A 23,496-nucleotide genomic window follows, 5' to 3' on the forward strand; every position below is an offset into this window, starting at 1 on the left:
TGTATTCAGTCATTATTCAATGGTATACTAAAATCCATGTGAAAAAAATTGCTTCTCACTGTTCTCAGGTCAAATATTTGTATGCGATTAAAATGCGATTCATTTTGATTAATTAATTACAAAGCCTCTGATTAATTCGATTAATTTTTTTAATTGTAAAGTGACCTTGACTTATATTTACATTTACCAGACGCTTTTGTCCAAAGCGACTTACAGTAATGCATACATTAATACACTGATGGCGGTGGCTGCCATGCAAGTTGCTGACAAGCACATCAGGACCTTCTGATTACAAGAAGCTGGCTCTACCCCTGAGCAACAGCTGCTTATATAGCACTTTCTAGCTGTACAGTATTGATATTTAATTCAACCATTACACGTTTGAATGCAGGGTTATAGAAAAATCTGACTATATTTATTAATGTAAAGAACTAAAGCAGGAGCAAATACAGGAAGTGACCTTACGGCCACAGTATATTACTTGTCCATACAAAATGCTATGTCTCACCGTATGCTCTGTCACTGTCTATGTCACAATTGATTGGAGATAGGAGTGATTGCATAGACAATTTCTTCAACTCAAACTGTGGAAAATATAAAACATTCTTCAGTTGGAACACTAAACACTGGTTTGTGTCTAAGGATTGAGCATTTTCATTATGCAATATAACCACTTACATCATGTTCACATTGTGATGCAGAGCCTAATAATTAACTATTTTATTTATGCACTGGTGCTTGAGTCTTTGTTTCAGAGCTCTGTCTTTCCATCAGTCATTTTGCTACTGGTAGCCCCACCCTCGGAGGAGGAGGCCGTGTGTTTGGGCTGGAAAGCCAATGAGGCTGAGTTAATACAGTAGCGTTTTCCTGTGGGTCTTGGTCCATCATCAAACATGTGTCCCAGATGAGCTCCACACTGAAACACAATGGGAAGATTTTCATGCATTTTTGGCATTTTAGTAAAAAAGATGTAACCATTTATGATTCTAGACAGGTGGACATCACTGATGAGCTGTTATGTCAAAGTTTGTGGTTCTGTTATTTCCTGCTTTATTTTGTTCTGCCCTCCTGTGTCATGTCTTGCTTATCATTTCCTCCCTTTGTGTGATTCCTCGCCCATTTTCACTGCTCACTTTGTCCCACAAGTTAATCAGCCCTTGTGTCACACAAGTTCATCAGTCTGTGTGCTCCCCGCTGTCTTTGTCAGTTTGTCTGTTTTGTTCCCCTCAGCTTGTTCCTGTGTCATGTCCCTTTCACTATTTTTTTGTTTCAGGATTTTATTCCTTGTGTTTTACCTAGTTTTTGTTTTGCATTTTTATTTTTGCACTACTTTGATTTTGGATTCTATGGTTTTTGGCTTGTTAGTAAAAGCTTGCTTTTTGTTCTTAACCCTGCCTGCCTCCTGAGTGTCTTGCATTTTGGTCCTTGCTATTTTGCCAAACATAACAGTATGAACTGACCAAAAAATATGGATCCAGGAGACACCAGCATGCAATTCCCAGCACCCCAGAGCCAAGCCTTCCCAGCACCCCAGCCTATGTCCTTTCAGTTCCCACATCGGGGGTCCAAGTCGACGCCAATCCAATTCAAGCATCAGGGTCCCAGTCGACATCTCAGCTGTCTCTTGGTTGGCAGATGCCCGTCTGTCTCTTGAGAGACTCAAGTCAAGCCTGCTCAGCGCATCCAAGACCAGCCTTCCAAGTGTGCCAGGGCCTTCACGCCTGACCTTGAGTTTGTTTTCTCTAGTTTATACTTTGCCCTTTGGATTTGAGCTTTGCCTATTCATATGTATTTTGCTTTTTTTGGTTTATACTTTGTTTAAATTTTGCGTTTCTTTGTTGTATTTTGGCTTTTTTGCACTTCACCTTCACCTAGGCCGCAGTCTTTAACCCGCTGGACGAGCCACAGACTGCCTTGTGTGTACCAAAGACTAGGTGTGTTTTCTTCACCTGAGGCCTGTACTGCGAAGGGGGCTCAACATAGCCAGGCTTTGTGCTCATGATGCAGCTCGACAAAGCCCCAAGTCCCCAAACAGAATTAAACGGTACTGCGACGGTGGTTATCAGCTTAATTTGTCAAGTCCGGTTCTCTGCTTTGTGCTCTGCGCATGTTCACATAAAAGGGGGCGTTTGACGTCATATTATTCTACTTCCGTGCGAAAATGGATCGATCCCGGGCCACATATTTTACTCAAGATGAGCAGATTGTTATTATGCAAGGCTATGAAGAATTCAAAGAAACCATCACGGTAAAAAGTAACACTGTCGCCGCCAATAGAGCGAGGGAGGGCTGCTGGCAGAAAAGTGCTGACCGTGTAAATGCGTAAGTTAACAATGATTAATATTATGATCAATATTATATTAAGCCCTTAGTGTTTTCATTTCTGAAAGCTCAACATTGTGCAACTTTTACATATTAACCCTCATCCATTTAAAAAATAAATAAACTGAAGCAACAACTATCTTTTTTCATTTTTGAATGATGTCTATATTGTTTTCACATTTTACTGAACTCAGTTATAGGATGCGCGTGTGTGTTTTATTGAAAGCGAGGCTAAGTGTGCGTAGGCTATAAATGTTCAGTGTTTTTTTTTTGTATTACTGTGTCGAGATGAACAAGCAAGTGTAGCTACTGTCCCTGTACAATGACAATAAAGACCTTTTTGACAGTGAAAATCGCTCAAGCCTGTAAGATTTGTGTTTGGGCGTACACTGCCCTACAACGGGTGAAACATTGATCAGTTCATCAGTTTATTCATGGCCACATCAAACAAATAATTAACTTTACTCATTATCTGTGACAAATAAATACTAGGTTGGCCTAATTAATATTTCATATTGCATTTTATTAAGATGTGGAAGCAGCAGTCGGACATGGCAGCAAGTTAGAGCCAAATACAAAAACATCATTCAAAGTGGTATGTAGCCAAGCTGCCCCATCATTTTGTCAGTGTGTGGATAATATACTGTTTCCCATTTTATTGTAATATCATCACTATCTTAAGCCAACAGGAAGAAGAATGAAAAGGGGAAGATTTCATTATGCAAGCAAGTAATACTGATGATGTAGAGGGGTATAAAAGTAGCCTACATTACAAGATATTTTATAGAATCCTTCCTTAACAAGCATTGTGCTCAAATGACTTGGGAACACTACAAACATCTTCAGCTTCTCAGTAAGAGCAAGGACCACTTTGCGGATGGTGCAACACGCAGTGTTCTTGCTCAGATTTTCTGCATCACCAACTGAATGTAAGTAGGTTCCTGTGCCAAAAAACACGAAGGGCTACACAAACAGTTTGTTTCACGACAGTGAACGCACAGCTTCTTCGAGTGGCATTCCTGACACTCGGCTCAATAAGTGAGCAAATGTACCGTATTCCCTCGGCTGAAAATCTATATCGCTCATAGAGAATTTCATCAGGAAATGCCAGCAGATCAGCGCGATCTCGAAGAAGCCGCTCACATCGTAGTGCTGCCAGAATTATTCTTGCTCCCAGGTCCACCGGGTTCTCAATGAATGGTGACGCCATCTCCGAATAAGTTACACAGTGAAACAGCGGCGCTTTTACAGACGATTTTAAGCTGAAACTCTGGACAGGTTATGAGCTAAGCATAAGTTACCATGGTGATCTAGCCGGGTTAAAAGAGAGCCACCTTTGTAGTACAGGGAAGCCTGGCTTTGGACTCAACATACCTCGCTAACCCACTAAACTGGCTTCGCAGTACACCCCTCTGGTCGACTGCTGTTACCTCTGGTATGACAAAGAACAGCCACTGTCAGCCTGCTAGCAGGACGCTGCAGTGCCCAATGCCATTCATTCATGCCGAGGAAACAACTAGCTGGATTAATACGGCAGATAGATACGCGCTAATCGTCATGATGATACCATCATGATGGTTATTACTTATTTAGTGTCTGGGCAGATGCTATAGATTAGCCTATATTTGTATGCTTTTAAGATACTTTGCCAGTTTGTGATCCACTGAAAACTGTAAAACCTTGTTTACTTCTTTGTGATCATTACAAGTGGATCACATCCACTAAGCTTGCTCCCTCTCTTCACATCTACCATCTTGGCTCTCTCTCTTTCCCTCTTTGACACACACACACACACACACCACATGCTTGTTTGTTTGTCTGTCTGTTGTTACTTGATTTGTTTTAATGTTTCAGTTTCATAGTTTAGCTGCTGTAGTTGATTGTTGATTGACTGTTGTTGACTGTTGATTGACTGTTGTTGATCTAAGTTGTATTGACTATAAATTCATAATTCATAATTCAATATTTTATAAATATTTAAATTCAAAAATTATTTTGAGATTTCCTGTCTGGTTGTTGGTTATAATTGTATTCTTGATTTTAATAGTACTATAAACCATGAGTAATGACTAATAACCAAACCTGCCCTACCTTTGGACCCCAACAGCTAGATACAGCAAAAGGGACAAATTTATCATCTGGTATGGTCCTTTGTTCACAATTATTCCTGTTTCTGATTTTGTTTATTTACTTAGTTTTTTTTAATTGTCTTTTTTTATTTGCATGTGAAATGCTGCACTGATAAAAGAGCTAACAACAGATGCTGTTAGTGTGTAATGCTGTTGTTACAGTGCACCTGACTGCAGGTAGTCTCCACTCTGTGCATTCCATAGGAGAAATCATCTGACTGAGTGATGGACTCCTCCTTCACGAGATCAAAGAAGGATGGCCAACCTGAACACATGATAGTATTATCAGACACAACTAGTCATACTGTGTTTGATGTGGCAGATATGACAAGCAGAGTTCCAGGAAAGAGGACTGGTAAAATTGAGTCCAGATGGGGGCCAGTGCTCCCTGTTGACTGACTGTTTTCCTACCTCAGCGTCGGCACTCCTCAGTGGCATACATGTCAGGATCCAAAGTTAACCAGAATAACACTGTAACGATGCGATCAGTGTTATTTACTTAACGTGTCAGTAGTTTTAATGTTGTAGTTGATCAGTGGTAAGTAACCAGTAATGTAGCCATTATCACGTTACATTAGAAAGCACCAACTAATCCAGAGTCCAGATGGCTACTGATAGAGTTGTTGGTATTAGACCAGTCAATTAAAGGTGCAATATGTAAGAATTGGCTGACTGTTAAGTCTTACTCACAAATACAAGGTTTGCATATCACGAGAATATAATTAGCTGCTAACTGTAGCTGCTATTAGCTAGTCAACTCAGTTAGCTGGGAATTTAGCGTTCCAGACTGGGAGCTCAGGGCACTGGAAGAATGTTTGTGTTTACTAGGACTGGAACTTTAGGAATGGAATGGGACAGAGCTAGGTGGTTAGCGTGCTACCTTCAGCACAGTCCACCTCACCATTATTGGCACCCCTTCATTTTTTGCATAACCTCTACAATACCTTTAGAAATAAATGGAAATGTACCAAATTTATATCATCAGGATCTTTTAATTGGAGGTCTAAAGAAATTTAACAATGAAATTTTTTTTTTAAACATATTTCAATTTCAAAGAAGAAAAAGAAAAAAACAGCATGTGCAGCAATAATGGCACCCCTCTTTAATATTTGGTTGCACACCCTTTGGCAATGATGACAGCCTCCAAACGTGCAGCCATCTATAAACTTATTGTACTTCTCAGCTGGTATTTAAATAAGTATTCAAATTGCTCAAGCTCTCAAAGCTCTTTGGATGTTCGGTGTGGTGTTTGCAGGTTTCTTTTCCCCACTGGCAGATTTCAGCTCATGCCAAAGATTATCAATGGGATTGAGATCAGGACTCATTGCTGCCCATTTTAAAACAGTCAGTTTTTTCCTTTTCAACCGTTCCTGCGTACTTTTGGATGTATGCTTTGGGTCTTTGTCTTGCTGGAGGACCCATAATCTTCGACTAAAAAAAAGTTTTCTTACACTGGGTAGGACATTTCGCTCTAAAATCTCTTGATAATTCTCTGATTTCATGATTCCTGTGATACGGCCAAGGCCTCCAGCAGTGTTGGGGTAGTTACTGAAAAAAGTAATCCATTACACATTACTAGTTACTTTTTTAAAATAGTAATGCCTTACTTTACTTTGTTACTCGCTGCTTAAAGAAATTAGTTACACTACTAGTTACATTACTTTTAGATTACTCCATGACATCACCTGTGATGCACCATACCTTAATTGACGATTAACACTATAAAATTAAACTAGAGGTCAAATCAGCATGAATCTTTATTCTAAAAAGAGGACATGCACACAATCTTTTTAATGCTCATAGGGTGCCGTCAGACAGGTTTTCCTGTCTGATGGCAGGTGTCCACTCCACCTTATGTGTATTTTGCTCAGAACGTTTCAAAATGATGGCGATTCCAATGTGGAAACAGGCAACATTTCCTCCACAATATATGCAGCTACAAGCCAATCAATCTCCTCTTTTGTTGCTTAGTTTTGCTCAAAGTCATGCCTTGCCCGTTTTGTTGGTGTCGGACTCGGCAGCATCTTCTCTTCAGTATCACTCTCGGTCCGATCTTTAGCAGCCACTAGCTTCATGCTGGCATGTTGCCGCTGCAGGTGCTTGGTCAGGTTAGAGGTTGTGTTGGCAGCAGTGGATAGCTGTTTCTGCTCCGGGGACAGCTTACAGTCCACAGTCAAATTTTTTTCTTTTCTTTCTACAAGTTTGAAGAAGTTGCCGAATTTTAATTTCTCAAATGATGATGTTCCATCCTGTCGCCTCTACTCTCCTTCCTCGTCTTCTTCATCTTTCGCTTGTCCTCTGCTCCTGCTCGAGTCACATCTATACTATGGTCACCTCTACATCTGCCATTATCAACAGTAATGCTTTACATTACTGCGTTACTGACAAATATAATCTGTAATCAGGTTACACTCTTTGGCAAAGATTAGTTGTTCCTTTTTATGTCTTTTCCCAACAATGGTGTCTTCCTTGGCCTTTGCCCATGAAGCCCTGTTTAGTTTAGTGTGTGGTGTATTGTATGGTACTTGTTGAAACCATGACCCCAGACTGTTCCAGGTTGGCCTTCAGGTCTTTGGATGTTTTACGTGGTGTTTTTTCTAACATTCACACCAACCTTCCAAGAATTCTCTCATCAATTTTTCTCTTCCCCCCACATCCTGGGAGGTTCCTGACAGTTTAAAACTTCTTAATAACATTACACACTGTTGAAAAAGGGATACCAAGGTCTTTGGAGATGGTCCAGGTCTTGTACCCTTTGGAGGTCTTGTGTTTCCAGTTATCACACTTCTGATATCCTCAGACAGCTCCTTTGTCTTCACCATTGTGACAAAGGAACAGGGGATAACAGATGGCTTTTTAAAACATGGAAGTCATCTTTCATTGGCTAATTCATGTCACATGGGCACAGACAATTTATCACAGGTGATTCTCATTTGTGATTTACAACAGGTGAGTCACAGTGTATTTCCATACTGATTTCTCTATTTTTTCAAAAGATTTCCACATTGTACTTAAACTTCATGGGTGCCAATAATGGTGAGCAAGACTGTAGGTATCACTGCAAAACAATACAAAGACATCATAATGAATTTGGTCATCACATTCTGTTATACTCATATAATGCACCTTTAAACTGATGGAGTGATTTACCCCTTAGGTCCACTGGATGCAGCTGTAATGAGTCTCAGACTCCATCAAGATTCAAATGTCCAATGGAAATGTTTCAAAAGTGGAAGGTCTTCTAATGTCTGTTATTATATTTTATACCAGAATATAAATAATATTGTTGAACTGATTTAGCAATGCTTTTGTGTTTACAATCAATTGAAAACTCATCTGCAGCTCATTTACAGTATGTTGATAAATGCAGTAATATATACTGTGGCTTGACTTTTCTAGTTTTTAATGACCGTATATAGCATACATCAAATCTTCAGTTTTATTGTTGTTTTATATCTCCTGGATAGTGTGTAATAAAAAGGAGAATATTAGCATTTCTCACTTCACAGACCATTTTGGAAATGTGATGAAAAATGAAAAATGTGTTTTGCTGCAGAGATATGACCTGCTTGGGCAAAAATACACCTGGGTTATAAAAGACAGAGCAGAAACAAGAGGTGGATTGCAGTGGTTCAACTTACCTGAGCTTGAGTCAAATTTAGTATTCGAGCTACAAAAGAAGCCAAAATGTCAATTAGAGAACAATGTTAATGTAACGCTTTTGAAAAAATATTGACCTATCGTCCTTATTCTTTTCTTTAAGGCTTTTGTGAGGTATTATGACCTGCAGAAAATTCAGTTTTTCAGTTTAAGATAATGTCGACAGATTTAACACTGTCACATTATTAAAAACAACATCTTGAGGTTTTCATTCCAGCTGATTACTACAGTACACACACACGCGCACACACACACACACACACACACACACACACACACACACACACAGTGGGGTTAAGGACTTGTTGACACATATAAAAAAGTGCAGCTTTTACCTGAACAGCAAAGCCCCACAGACAACACAAGTGTAGGTCCCCTCATCCTTATGGTGTGTGAATTCTCCAGTAAAGGCCCTGTGGAAAATGACTGTTTTAGTAAAACTGAATGGCGCGCTATGATAAACAAATGGGAAATTGTTCAATTTTAATGTTTCCAACATGTTCCTATCCATGTTAATGTTTCTTGAATATATATATATTTTTATGTTTTTAAGAGAGGTTGTGTGTGTATAGTTCCTAGAAAAAGTATTCATCCCCTTAGATGTGTTCCCATTTTATTGCTTTTATAAATGGAATCATGATTAACATAATATGTTTTTTTTAACAAAACTTTTTACAAAAGAAAAACTCCTAATGTCCTGGAGGACAACCTGATTCAGTCTGCAAGAGAACTATGATTTGGGATGAGTTTTATTTTCCAGCAAGACAATGACCTAAAGCATACAGTGAAGCTACACAGAAATGGTTAAAAGACAACAAGGCGAATATTCTGTAGTGGCCGAGTCAAAGACAATAGATATCCAATAGACAATTTGTGGCTGGACTTGAAAAGGGCCGTTCCCGCCCGACATAGCTTAAGCAGTTTGACCCCACCATCAACGAGATGCGTTTAAACGATTTATTATGAAAGAAAAAGAAAACGTTGAAGATCTTAGTTCTTTGAGTGCATTGTGGGGAAGCTCTGTAGAGAATCCGCCACGACATCCGGGCAGCTACGGACCCCCTCATGGTCCTACAAAAGAGAGGAAAGAAAAGAAGAAACAGGGAGAGAGAAATGGGGTGGGGGGGAGGGGCACAGAATACGAGAGCGAAAAAGAGGAGAGGGTCAGGTGGTTATCGTAAGTTGCCGCTGTTGAGGTGTGGTGCTACTCCTGAAACTTCGCCAGATAAGCTTCAATTGACTAGCAAGGACTACACCGTCAACAAGTTTAAACGATGTATTATGAAAGAAAAAGAAAACAAAACATTGAAGATCTTGGTTCTTCAAGTTCTTTTAGTGCATTGTGGGGAAGCCCTGTAGAAGTGAAGTGAATGGTTGAGGTGGTGAATTCGGAACATCTAAGGAAACCGAAAAAAGCAAGCAAAAACATGGCTTCCAGGGTTCTTGCAACTTGAGGAGTGCCATACCCAGAAGGTGTGGGAGGAAGAAGGTGTTGGTGTGGAGGCAGATTAACAGCAAGTCGGCAGTAAGAGGAAGATGGCGAGCTGATACCGCTAAGGTAAGCTTTGATGGTGTGTGTTTTAATTGCCATGATGGAATGGCAAGAAACACCCAAAACAAGCAGAAGGAGCAGCATCAGTGTACGTGCGGGTGAGTTGGTTGATCTTCGTTGTAGGAACACAAGCCTTTGTCTCTGCATCTTAAAGTGGTCTCATTTCAGCCATGATTACCTTTAACCCAAATTGACTCCTTTTTCCAGCATATGGGACTGAAAGCCCCCATATCCTGGCCTGGCAAAATCCTCTCCTCTCCACAGAGTGGGAAGATGTTGTTTTTCTTGCAATAAACAGATCACCAGAGATCTTCTTTAAGTAATTTACAACGACTAAGCACATCTGGTCTGTTCCCATTCCTCCAAAGAAGATGAACCCCTTTTCCTTAGGTCAAACAAGGTCAAGCCCGATAGTCTTCTTTCTCCACACCAAGAGGAAGGAGGAATGTTTTCTAACATAGATGTGGTGATTTAAGATGTTTTACTAATCTACGTTTCTCTCCCTCTGGAACATTCTCCAGTGGGGGAAGGCTTAATGGGAAACCTAATCTGTGTGTTCTTCTCCTCACATGTCCAACTGTTATTTACGACCGTTGTTGTTCCTGGGTCTGACATTCCAATTCCTGTCTTCTGTTCTCACCTAAATTCAAATACGTCCTAAATAACTGATAAACTACAATTCCAACTCCAACAGATCTTTCTTATGTTATTGTGAAGCCCAAATGAAGTTTATTACTCAATAAGTTTGAGGTCAACAGAAACCCCCTCCCCTTTGTCGATGGAGGAGAGATTTGAAGATCATCATTCCTTGTGTAATACTTGTATTATTTACCAGTTAAATGTCTGATATGTTTTGTTAAAGATAGAACTACAAGGAATATGTATAAGTCCTTGGTTCTACTGTGTATTGTATACGTTATTGTTATATGTCGTATACCTTGGTGCTTCATGTCTTAATCAGGTTATAATTCTCTTGAATGACAAATGATCATTATCATGTTGCATCTTTTCACGAAGGCAAAAATTCGACTTTTAAGATGGTGAAGTTTTGGGAAGTTAAAACACGATTTCAAAATGTTAAATACAATAGTATAGTTAGATTAACTTTTTGGGAGCCTAAATGCAGATCACAGGAGGTGTGACACTGTCAGCCGGCCCCCCCCCCGTTCAGTCTGCATGCAGCCGGTCATAAAACAGACACTCTCCCCTTCGCTCTCTCTCTCCTTCTCCGGACACGCTTCTCTCCCTGTCCTCTTCTCCCCCTGCTTCTTCTCCTTCTTCTCTTCTCTTCACTTCTTTGTTTCTCATTTTTATTTTTATTTTTAAAGTAATCTTTACTTTTATTTTAAGACAAGCGAATTGAATCCCTACTTTAAGTGTTTTACTTTAATCCAAGTTTTAATAGAACAAATTCTTTTCTTTTTGATTTTATACTGTTAAAGTATCACCGCCTGATTCAGAAGAAGTTGAATTAGTTTCAGAATCAAAACTTGAGTACCACTATTTGAAACCACCAACAAAAGTCTTTTTCAAGACTGTGATCATCTGATGAAGAACGTTGCAAGCCCTGCAAGAAGTCTCCAACAAAAAAAGAGACTTTGTGTGCTCCCAGCCGAGACCGACTCTGCCCCCAGCGCTCCCAAGGTGGAAACCCCGCTGGGCCTTCGGACCAAGAGTTCCTCAACAGAGTACCGGCCTTCCCTCTGGCTACTGGACTGACGCGCCGTGCCATATTCCAACACAGAACTCTCAAGAACACCAAACTTCAGTGCCTCCTGACTCCCAGACAAAACAGGCTGAACGTCTTCATGCAGCTGGATCCACACACGTGAGAATGAGTGGTGTCTAAAGTTCTGACTTCTGTCAAAGTTCTGACTTCTGTCTAAGTTCTAACTTCTATCTTATGAACTTAAGAGAATTACGATTAGGGTCTCATAGTATTAAAAATTACTCCCGTAATATTTAATGTATAAATCCCGACCCTTTAACTTTACCATCTACCGACGGTCACACGACGTTATTAATTTCTTTATTACAGTCTTTACCTTCTATGTTATCTGTTGTTCGTCTAAAATTGTCATGTCTTTTATTCTACCCAAATTATTTAGTCAATAAACATATATAATCGTTTGTCTTTGTCTGGAACTTAATTTTAATATGGAGAACCGATGGATACGTGCAAAGAAGTCACTACTTCAGAATACTGAGACTGAATAAACTGATTTTGAATGGACTCTAACTGTCCAAGCCAACTTGTACAGTTAGGTGTTTGGAATAATGTCCTCCAGATTATTCCAATAACTAAACACGGAGGTGGTGCCCCTTTACGAGTGAAAAAATAATTACCAGTGATTAATTATCATATATATCAAAGTAGTGTGTGAGCAGTGTCTCCTACATTATATATTTATGGTGCTGCCCATGTCAGGCCCACATACTATCCTACATCGTAAAAGAAAGTGATTCCGTTCCAATTGGTGAGAAGGTTGAGCTACGGATGGATTTTGGCACGTCTTGAGCTATCCAGGGAGATGGACGTCAAGAGTGATGGGACGGAAGAAGCGATGGATAGTAGGTGAGAGTTAAAGGCTTGCCCTTGTGGGATGATGCGTAAGGCGAAGTTGAGGCTTGGTGCAGCACAGGGCGCAGAGCAAACTGGAGATCAAAAGGCTGATTCGGTAGAGCTTTCCGACTGGGAGGGAATCCTGAAAATGTGTCAAGAGTGATTGAGGTCGGAGAAGACTGAAGTAAGTCAGAGTGACCAGGCCGGAAGCGGGTGGCGATGAGGGGGGGGAATGATGAGAAAATCGTCCACAAGATGGACAAGGAATGGAATCCCATGGTTGTTAGACAGGATCCAGCAGAGGGCTCCAGACAGGGTGTCGAAGAGTTTAGGGCTGCTTTTGCAACCGAAGGTAAAGTATTAATAGCGCTTGCAGCCCTCACATGACATGTGAGACTGGCACCACGCCAGCGGACACTGAAGTAACGCCAGAAGTCGGGGTGAATAGGGAGGACTTTGAAAGCACTGGTGATGTCTGTTTTTCAGAGCCATGACCCTTTCCCCGGCGAGTTTGATAAGGGCGATCGGATGGTTGATGGTGGTGTAGTGAAGGGAAAAGTCCTCACTCGAGATAAAGCTATCGATGCTGGGGATGGTACTGCCATGGGGTGCTGAAAGATCGATGATGATGCATTTCTTTCCAGAGTATTTCCTGGTTGCGATATCGAGGGGGCTGATGCGGAAGTTAGGAGGACGGGCGAACGGTCCGATCATGAAACCATCCTTAACTTCTTTAGCGAGCAGGCAGTCGACTGACTCTGGCTCAGTTATGGCCCCCGCCGCAGAAGGAGCAGACATGGAGGAAGCGGCACTGGGACATGGTGCATTCGGTACTGTTGAAGTTGTTGCAAATCGAACGACCTCCTTGATGCATGACAGGCCTGCCTTTGTTATCTACGCCGTTGGTTACAGTAAAGATTTTGAAAGGGCAGATGAAAGCTGTTTTGGAGGTATGGGTGCTGGTGGAGCTGACGACGACAGGCGAGAGAAGTCTGAAGCTCTTGTTCGATTTTGGTGCAGCTCAGTGTTGGTGGGGATGGAGCAGGAAGAGGCTTGGTTATGGGGTGCCACAAAGGGAGCATGTGAGGGCTGCAAGGGCGGCGAAGATACAAATTTCGTTGTCGAGAGTGCCCCAGTATGTGGCTTCGTTGAACTGTGTAAGGGGAGCTGCAGCTTCGGTGTAGGGTGGTGGCAACCCAGTGCCAGGTGCCCCGGCTACGGCAGGCTGCTGTGGTTGCTGGAAATAGGCGGCAGAGGGCGCTGGCATCCCAGTGCCAGGAGCCCCGGTTGAAGCGAGCTGCTGTGGTTGCTGGAAACAGGCAGCAGAGGGCACTGGCATCCCGATGCCAGGAGCCCCCGCAAAGATTTGCTGTTGTGATGATTTGCCCTTGATGGCAGTGGGCACCATGACATTTGCCCTTGATGTTGTAGGCTGCTGGTGCCTATAATGAAAATCCTGATGGGAGTTGGAGGGTCCTGAAATCCATCTGGGCGCTCCATCTGGAGTAGAGTGATGACAAGAGGTGGTAGCAGAAACCCAAGAGTCATTTGATCTGGTTGAGGATCTCTGTCTCCACTTTTGCTGCTGCTCTTTCTGTTGTCTTTGAGCTTTCTGTTGTCTTTGAGCTGTAGGATTTAATTGTACTGTCCCTTCAACAGTACAATACAATTTGTCGATGTCACGGTGTGTTGGGGTGCGCGTGATGACGTCACCAGGAAGAGAGCTGGTGTTGACGGAACAAGATAACATGAGTGAGGAGAAAAGTTTGACTTTATTGTCCGTTCTGTGAAACAGACTTCCCTTGTCCTTGAAGTTTTCTGGAGAGTGGCTACTGTCCAGTTGGTGATTTTAGAAGATGAAGGCCGGTCAGGGGATCTCACCGGAGTGTGGTGACGCTGCGAATGGCGAGTTGTTCGGCCTGTGTTGTCGGAACGATGGCGGGAGGCTGGATTTATCTTCGGAGGTGAAGGAGTCGGCTAACTGCGGTGACGGCGAATTTCTCTTCCCGAATTTCCTCGTCCTCTCTTTGCTGCTGGAGGAGTTGGGCTTGGAGACACAGAGGATTCTTCGGGCGAACTATGGTAATCTTGAATGTTGAGGAGAGATGAACCAGGCAGGATACGAACTATGGATGAGACGGAGTGGAGGCTCTTTGAACTCGTTCGCTTTCTAGCTGGCTTTTGGGTCACTGGAATCGGGGTCTCGGGTACAGAGGTGACGGGGAAGTTGTCAGCTTCAGATGAATGGTGATCCTGATCTCGTCTGAAAAGATCATCATCCGACGGGGATAGTGATACAAAGTCCATGATGAGGTAAGTAGAGGCTGATGTTGCTCGTACAAAATTTAGATGTGCTCGAGGCTATGTTGCGTGATCTTGTTTCATGCAGAATACGAGAGCGAAGAAGAGGAGAGGATCAGGTGTTTTTTTATGGAATATCGGAAGTTGGCGCTGTTGAGGTGTGGTCCTACTCCTGAAACTTTGCCAGATAAGCTTCAATTCAGGAACGCAGTTTCAGGACCCAAGTTTTTCCCCACAGAACTTCTTACTGAAGAGGAGGCTGCACTTTCCTGAATGCACTTTCATGACTGCAGTTTCAGAACCAAAGTTTAATACTTTGTGTTAAGTTTTGATGGTTTATTCAACCCAAATCATACTTTGTGACTCGTTTTGTATAGTTTTGAAGGTTCATTGCATCCAAATAATACTTTGCCTTGCAATTCACCTTGGTTGCCATTGGACTTGCCATTAGTATAATTAGCAGAGATAGCTATTTATTAGCTATTCATTTAACTAATTATACTCACCCAACCTAAACTATGATTTGTTGTGATATAAATAATACTGACTTGACTATATCTCAACCAGATATTTTAAATGTTAGGAAAAGGCAAGACACAAGGATGACTCTGGGGACAGATTAAATATACATATTGCACACACACATCCAAAAACCATCAGCAAAAATAAAATACAAAAGAAACAATTAACAATACTAAGGAACAAACAGATTAAAGAGAACAATATGAACAGAAGTTATGAGTCTGGTGAATTCAATCCTCTATTTTCCAGTCCATCAGGACTCAACGACTCTGAGAGCAAGAGCAAGAAAACCAAACAGAATTTTGAGGCAAAGTTTAAGATGATCTAAAATATATAATTATGGTCAAATAAAGAGTATTAAATAAATATTTACACTGGCGACAATAGGCTTCCTCTGATTAGACATAGTTGACAGACACCGATCAAATCCATGTGCTTTTATCATTCCTTGAAATTGGCTAAAATGAATTATAGTAGTCATTATATCAGCAATTAAAATAAGACACACATAACGCTATGGTTTCAAGCCACAAATGTTAAACAAATTATTGCACTAAAATCACAATTACACCTTAAAGAAATACATTGACAGTCAAATTTGACTTTTTATTTCTTGGAAAAAAGACGTCCTATATAATAAATCCCATCTGTTAATGCGGAAATTGAAACAATATGGTTACAGGCTTGATAAGAGTCTTGCCTTAAATGTCCATATTGCAAACTTAAACAGCTAAACAAACTGGCTGATACAGTTGCAGGAAAACTGCCATAGGCATTATACTTAACTGACATTACTCAACATTATTGTACAGTTTTTTAAGCCAACGTTAACTTTCCTTTTCAGTTCAAGACAACAGACTTGTTTATAACGTCAAACTAATGAAACTTTATTCACTTTCAGCACTCACACCTATTTGTTGTCAATCTTACTCCCCCTATCTCTAAAGAGGTTGTCAAATTCGGTGGGTTGGCGCATTTCCCAGAAATGTGGTCCTGAAAGTGCAGCCTTTTCTTCTGCAACTCAGTACATTTGTAAATTCATGACATTTGCAAATTCAGTCATCCACACCTTTAGTTATATGCCACTAGGGCTGGGCAATATGGCTGAAAAATGTATCATGATATAAGTGTTTTATATCAGTCGATATCGATAATTATTGATTTTTTCTTTACCCATTTGAAATAAGAAAAATTTGAAAAATAGCCCTTTAAATGGTGACTACAGGTGAGATTTTTGAAAAACAAAATCATTTTCAAGATTTCAGAGCCAGAATCTAAGACATGAGACAAAATAGTGTAGAAGCTGACATTGCAACTTGACAATATGTTAAAGGGATAATTTGTTTTTTTGAAGTGGGGTCATATGAAGTACATATCGATAGTCGGTCTGTTCCCTACCGTAATCACCGATCAGCGCAGCCTCAGTTTGGAGGAGCAGAGAGCCGCTCCAGCCCAGACGCTCAGCTTTGTACTGCATTGAAAGGAGTCCAATTCCCAAAGGAAATAACGGAAAGACGCAAAGCACTGTACCCCATCCTCAAACAGCGCAGGCAGAAGGGTGAACGAGCCACCCTAGTTGTGGACAGACTGTACATAGAAGGACAGTTATTCTGAGACTCCTCCATCACACCCTGGCTCATTTAACAAACAGACTTAAGCATTATTATTCAAAATCACCTCTCTGAAGATGCATACATAAAAATCTCACTCCAAGTCACACGCACCCCCACCCTCTAAATAACAAACGAACTTCGCCTCTCTTGCTCAACCTTGACTAACCTCTGTATCTCTACATACATCTCTACATATGTATATACACATATATATGCATATATATATATATATGTGTGTGTGTATGTATGTATATATATATATATATATATATATACTTTCCTTACCTTTGCTCACTCCTTCACTATATGTCTTCACATTTCACCTCTATGTCAAGTCTGTCTTTGTCATTGTATGTATTTGTCTATACTACATGATGTATGTAAACACACACACACACACACACCAGCCATACTCACAGACCCAATCATGACAGAAGCCCACCTACATCAACATAACTCAGACACTAAACTTAATAACATGGAATGTGCGTGGTATCCGTGCCCGGCCCAAGAGGATAGCAATCATAAACCATCTTACCAAACTAAAGGCAGATATATGTTTACTACAAGAAACCCATCTATCTAACTCTGAATCACATATGCTCCAATCTCATCAATTTGATCAATTTTTTTCAGCCACTTACAACAGCAGACAAAGAGGCGTTTGTATTTTAGTAAATAAAAGAATCCCTCTAATACACCATTCCACAATAACTGACCCAGAAGGACGATATATCATAATTACTGCATCCATCTACAACAAAAAAATTACAATTGCCAACATATATTGTCCCAATTCTGACAATCCATCCTTCTTCAACACATTTTTTTCCACATTACAAGAATCTACAGAGATCATAATTGGTGGCGATTTCAATATAGTAATCAACCCCACAATAGACAGATCAAGCACTGCAGGCAATCTACGATCCTGGCACTCTACTGAACTACTAAAACAATACATCACAGATTTTGGTCTTGGCGACAGTTGGAGATTGAGCAACCCGTAATCAAGAGAATACACCTATTTTTCTCCACTACATCAATCATTCTCTCGTCTAGACTTCTTTCTGATCAGTAATACATTTCTAAGTAAAGTACCCAAGACCACCATACATCCAATCATAATTAGCGACCACGCTCCAGTATCTCTATCCATAAAAATTGAATCAAATGTAAAATACTCTTCCCGCTGGCGCTTTAACACATCACTACTCAAAGACTCCGATTTCACTGCTCTTATACAGAGAGAGTGGGCATCCTTCTTGGAACTGAACGACTCCCCAGAAATCTCATCTTCAATACTATGGGAAACAGGTAAGGCAGTAATTAGAGGACAAATAATATCATACTCAACAAACAAAAAAAGAAAGAACAGGAACTAGAAAAACATCTGGAACAAAAAATGAAACAACTTACAGATACCTATTCAAACAACCCCAACGAACAAATAAAAAAGGAGCTACATAATACTAAATTTCAATTAGACAAAATTATAAACAAACAAAAACAATTTCTGATACAACAACTCAAATACGACAACTTCGAAAATAACAATAAACCAAGTAAATATTTAGCTAGCCAACTACAACGTAAAAAAGAGAAAGCAATAATCTCAACTATAAAAAATCCAGCAGGTGAAACTACCCAAAACCCACAAGAAATAAATAACATTTTTAAAAGTTTTTACACTAACTTATATTCCTCAAATACAAACCCCGACCCATTAGAGATACAGTCATTCTTTAATAACCTGGACTTACCCAAATTACCCCAACAAGATGCAGAAACACTTGACAAGCCATTAACTTCAGGCGAACTTCACAAAGCCCTACTTCAGATGCCCAACAATAAATCACCCGGACCCGACGGCTTTCCCCCCGAATATTATAAACACTTTTGGCATATATTATCCCCCCTTTTTTTACAAACTAACATTAGAAATTCAAAAAACATCACAAATTCCTCCACATATGAACACATCTGTAATATCAGTTCTACTCAAACCCAATAAAGACCCAACACAACCTTCCAGCTACCGCCCATTATCACTTATAAACACAGACTTAAAAATGATCACCAAAGCTCTAGCTATCAGGTTAGAAACAGTTATTTCCACCCTAATACACCCCGACCAGACAGGATTTATCAAAAAAAGACATGGCTCCGACAATTTACGAAGTTTATTCAACGTCATCAATCTTGCACAACAAACTCAAACCAAAACAATAATCGTTTCAGTAGACGCAGAAAAAGCATTTGATCAGGTAAACTGGACTTTTTTATTACATACAATACATAGCTTTGGTTTTGGGGAGTCGTTCATCCATTGGATCAAAACACTATACACCTCACCCAAAGCCTCTGTCACCACAAACGGGATCACATCACACAGTTTCACACTCCACCGGGGCACCAGACAAGGATGCCCACTCTCTCCATCTTTATTCGCTATCTTCATAGAACCACTTGCTGCCACTATACGTCAAAACAATATAATCAAAGGAGTTAACACCACAAACCACCACCACAAAATAAGCCTTTATGCAGATGATGTTTTATTGTACTTACAGGAGCCATTACCATCACTAACAGAATCATCATCATATTTTCAAAAATCTCCAACTACACAATAAACTGGAACAAATCCACTATACTACCACTATCAGAAGATGCTTGGGATTCTGCAGGACCAAACTTATCACTTCCTCTTCACACTGAGAATATTAGATATCTAGGTATTGACATTTCCCCCGGCTGTCAGAGTTGTTTAATCTCAACTACAATCCATTATTAAAAACAATAGAAGATGATCTCCAGCGCTGGATGAATCTACCACTATCTCTATTAGGACGAATAGCCACAGTCAAAATGAAAATCCTCCCCCACATCAATTACTTCTTCTCAATGCTACCCATCATACCAACAGACAAATGGTTCAAATCTATCGACTCTATCACCACTCATTTCTACTGGAAAAATAAAAAAGCAAAAATTAAACTATCCACTTTACAAAAAAACAAATCCCAAGGCGGACTAGATGCACCAAACTTTAACTTTTACTACCTCGCAAATCAAACACAATATATTGCAAAATGGATCCACCAAACCAACCACAATACCTCATGGTCAGACCTAGAACAGCACTATTGCCAAAACGTCGCACTCTCAGATCTACCATTTCTAAATACAATCATCAAACGACACCCCTGCTTCAAAAACACAGTAATCTCCACAACTCTGACAGCCTGGTGGAAAGTCATCAAGATCTTCAAATCCACTACAGCACCGTGTAAGTACACACCAATATGGCACAACCCTGATTTTCAACTCCTCAACAATCCTCTTCACTATCACACATGGGCACTAAAAGGTATCACACATCTCCGCCACCTTTTTAACAATAATCGGCTTATAGATTTCAAGGACCTCATAGAGAACTACGGGATTGACAGACATCAATTCTTAAATTACTCACAACTCAAATCCATACTCAAATCCAAAATTAATATAAATGACAACCAGCTTGAACCCCCAGAAATAATTGACAACATAACTCTATTTAGGAATTTAAATAAACTAACCTCCCAACTATACAAACTATTATTAGCATCAGATGATTCCATAACACTCCCAATAGCTCACTGGAACGCGGACTTGAACATCTCTCCCTCATCAGATTTTTGATATGAATAAAAATACATTTTCTATGACATCTAATACAAACCTTCAGTTAATCCAATACAAAACCATCCACCGAACACATATCACACAATATAAAATGCACAAAATGGGACTAGCAACCACAGACATCTGTTCACAATGCACAACAGGAACAATAGATAACTACTTTCACGCACTCTGGGCTTGCCAACCGGTTCACTCTTTCTGGAACTCTGTCACAAAAAAACTTTCCACCATACTGGACTGCAGAATCCCTTCATCCCCACAGCTCTGCCTACTAGGAGACACTTCAACAATCACCATACCAAACAAATACAAAAACAGCTTGCTCATCTCTTTCACTGTCGCTAAGAAAACAATTCTCCTAAATTGGAAATCAAAAAACTCATTCAACATCAATCACTGGATCAATCTTCTCTTGGAACATATCTCCATGGAAAAAATCACTGCTTACAATAACAACAAAATAACAGCTTTTACAGACAGATGGTCCCCATTCCTCTCCTCGATGGGCCTATAGCTGCACCAGTACCGCGCACATTCCTGACACCTCAAAACACATCACAATTTGACACACACACACACAGACAAACACAAACACACATACTATTTATCCGTGTATGCCATAAATCTCTTTTGCTCTTTCGCTCTCTCTACTATTAGTACTATCATTATTACTATATTGTCAATATTCTCATTATTAACATGAATATGACTGTGCTAATGACTGTGCGGTTGCTATGGCGCCTTACTAGGTGGCAGCCTGTAACAGCAGCTCCCGTGGGTTTTTAAGTTTTTTCATAGTTTTTGTTGTATTTGTGTTGTGTTTGTGTTCTGGTTTTCACTGAACTTTTGGCAGCTCTTCTCTGGAGAATGGGAGAGGACGAACACCTTTCTTTTTTTTCTTTTTTGAACTTTTACGGCACTTTTTGTGATGTTTTTGCTAACCCTAGCAACGGAGGGTCAGGAGCGCATCATTGAGCGCATTGTTTACACACGCAACCAGCTGATTGCGCTGTGTGAACCTGCACTGCTATCGGTGTGTACGTTCCTCCTTCAGCTGATGCAGCGCTGGCCTGTGACGTCATCCACTCCGCTGTTGCCCAGATACAGACGCAGCATCCTAACGCATTTATTGTCATCACTGGGGATTTTAATCACGTCTCACTGGACAAAACCCTTCCAGCATTTCACCAGTATGTTGACTGCCCCACCAGAGACTGTAACACACTGGATCTGTTGTATGCAAATGCTAAGGATGCATACAGTCCCACAGCCCTCCCCCCTCTTGGAAGATCTGACCACAACCTGGTCCTGCTGACCCCTAAGTATATCCCCCTTGTTCAGCGGCAGCCTGTCCACACTAGGAGCATGAGGAGGTGGACTCAGGAGGCTGCTGACGCACTTCAGGACTGCTTTGAGTCTACAGACTGGGATGCACTTGTTGAGCCACATGGAGAGGATCTCGACAGCATGACCGACTGCATCACAGAATACATCAGGTTCTGTGAACACACCACCATGCCAACCCGGACTGTACGCTGCTTCCCTAATAATAAGCCGTGGATCACCAATGACCTGAAAGCCCTTCTTAACAAGAAGAAGAGGGCTTTCAGGTCTGGAGACAGGGAAGAACCGAGGAGAGTGCAGCATGAACTCAGGGATATGCTGAGGGCCTGTAAAGATGCCTTCAGGAGGAAGCTGGAGGCCAAACTCCAGCAGAACAATGTGAGGGATGTGTGGACTGGTATGAAGCAGATCACTGGGTGTAAGGTGAGCGGCAGACAGTCATCGGGCAGCCTGGAGAGGGCAAACGAGCTGAACAGATTCTTCAATAGGTTCAGCTCACAGCCTTCTGTCGTCTCCCTGACACCTCCAGACCCCCACACACCCTCACTGCCCCAAATGCTTCCTCCCCTCCTCCCTCACTCCTCTGATGTGAGCTCTCCTGTGCAGCACCTCTCCTTCTTCTCCTCCTCCTCCTCCTCCACCTCTTCCTCCTCCACCTCCTCCTCCTCTACCTCCTCCTCCTCCACCTCCTCGTCCTCCACTGAAGACACCAGCAGCCTCCCCCGCATGACTGTGACTGCAGGCCAGGTTAGGAGACAGCTGGAGAGACTCCACCAGCAGAAGGCTGCAGGCCCTGACGGTATCAGCCCCAGGATCCTGAAGACATGTGCCAACCAGCTGTCTCCTGTCCTACAACACCTCTACAACCTGAGCCTTGGTCAGGAGAGAATACCGGTGCTTTGAAAGACTTCCTGCCTGGTTCCTGTTCCAAAGAAGTCGACACCATCAGACCTCAATGACTATCGACCAGTGGCCCTCACATCTTACGTCATGAAGGTGCTGGAGAGACTGGTTTTGGCCAACCTGAGGCCGCAGGTGAGAGCCCTGCTAGACCCTCTGCAATTTGCTTACCAGCCCCACTTGGGAGTTGATGACGCTGTCACCTACCTGCTGCAACAAGCCCATTCGCACCTGGATGGTGGAGGAGGTACTGTGAGAATCACATTCTTTGATTTCTCTAGTGCTTTTGACACCATTCCGCCACTGCTACTGGGGGAGAAGCTGCGGGTGATGGGTGTAGACGACACAATAATCTCCTGGATTACTGACTACCAGACAGGCAGGCCACAGTTTGTCCGTATGGGCAGTGTTCTGTCTGATGCGGTGGTTAGTGATACAGGAGCTCCACAGGGGACTGTACTGTCTCCTTTCCTGTTCACCTTATACACCACTGACTTTCATTACAACACCGGGTCGTGTCACCTGCAAAAGTTTTCTGACGACTCGGCTGTTGTTGGGTGTATAAGTGAGGGACAGGAGGAGGAGTACAGGGCACTGGTAGACAACTTTGTGGAGTGGACTGGACAGAATCACCTGCGGCTGAACATCAGCAAGACCAGAGAGATGGTGATAGATTTCAGGAAGAAGAGGAAGACGGCTTTCCAACCTCTGTGCATTCTGGCAAAGGATGTGGAGGCGGTGGAGGATTACAAGTACCTGGGTGTTACCATCAACCACAGACTGGACTGGAGATCTAACACTGAAGCTGTTTACAAGAAGGGGATGAGCAGACTTTACTTCCTGAGGAAGCTGAGATCCTTCAACGTGTGCAGCAAGATGTTGGAGATCTTTTATCAGTCT

General features: G+C 41.5%; 1 protein-coding gene across 7 annotated transcripts in view; it reads right to left on the bottom strand.

Annotated features, from left to right (window-relative positions):
• Positions 1 to 23,496, bottom strand: part of msrb3 (methionine sulfoxide reductase B3) — a 116,580-nt gene that overhangs the window by 8,834 nt on the left and 84,250 nt on the right. For 3 of the 7 annotated variants that reach the window (XM_030440489.1, XM_030440487.1, XM_030440492.1), the window contains 4 exons: positions 8,447 to 8,524; positions 8,093 to 8,121; positions 4,619 to 4,716; positions 394 to 916 (listed from right to left, as the gene is read on the bottom strand). The exons of 1 other annotated variant lie outside the window; for it this stretch is intronic. In XM_030440489.1, the coding sequence (XP_030296349.1) occupies positions 752 to 916; positions 4,619 to 4,716; positions 8,093 to 8,121; positions 8,447 to 8,524 (370 nt within the window). In that variant the 3' untranslated portion in view covers positions 394 to 751. Of the gene's footprint in view, positions 1 to 393; positions 917 to 4,618; positions 4,717 to 8,092; positions 8,122 to 8,446; positions 8,525 to 23,496 lie in introns of those variants that run through there. 3 more of the 7 variants (XR_003986758.1, XM_030440488.1, XM_030440490.1) reach the window with 3 other exon arrangements.

Source organism: Sparus aurata, chromosome 14, assembly GCF_900880675.1.
Source record: "Sparus aurata chromosome 14, fSpaAur1.1, whole genome shotgun sequence".
NCBI classification, from domain to species: domain Eukaryota; kingdom Metazoa; phylum Chordata; class Actinopteri; order Spariformes; family Sparidae; genus Sparus; species Sparus aurata.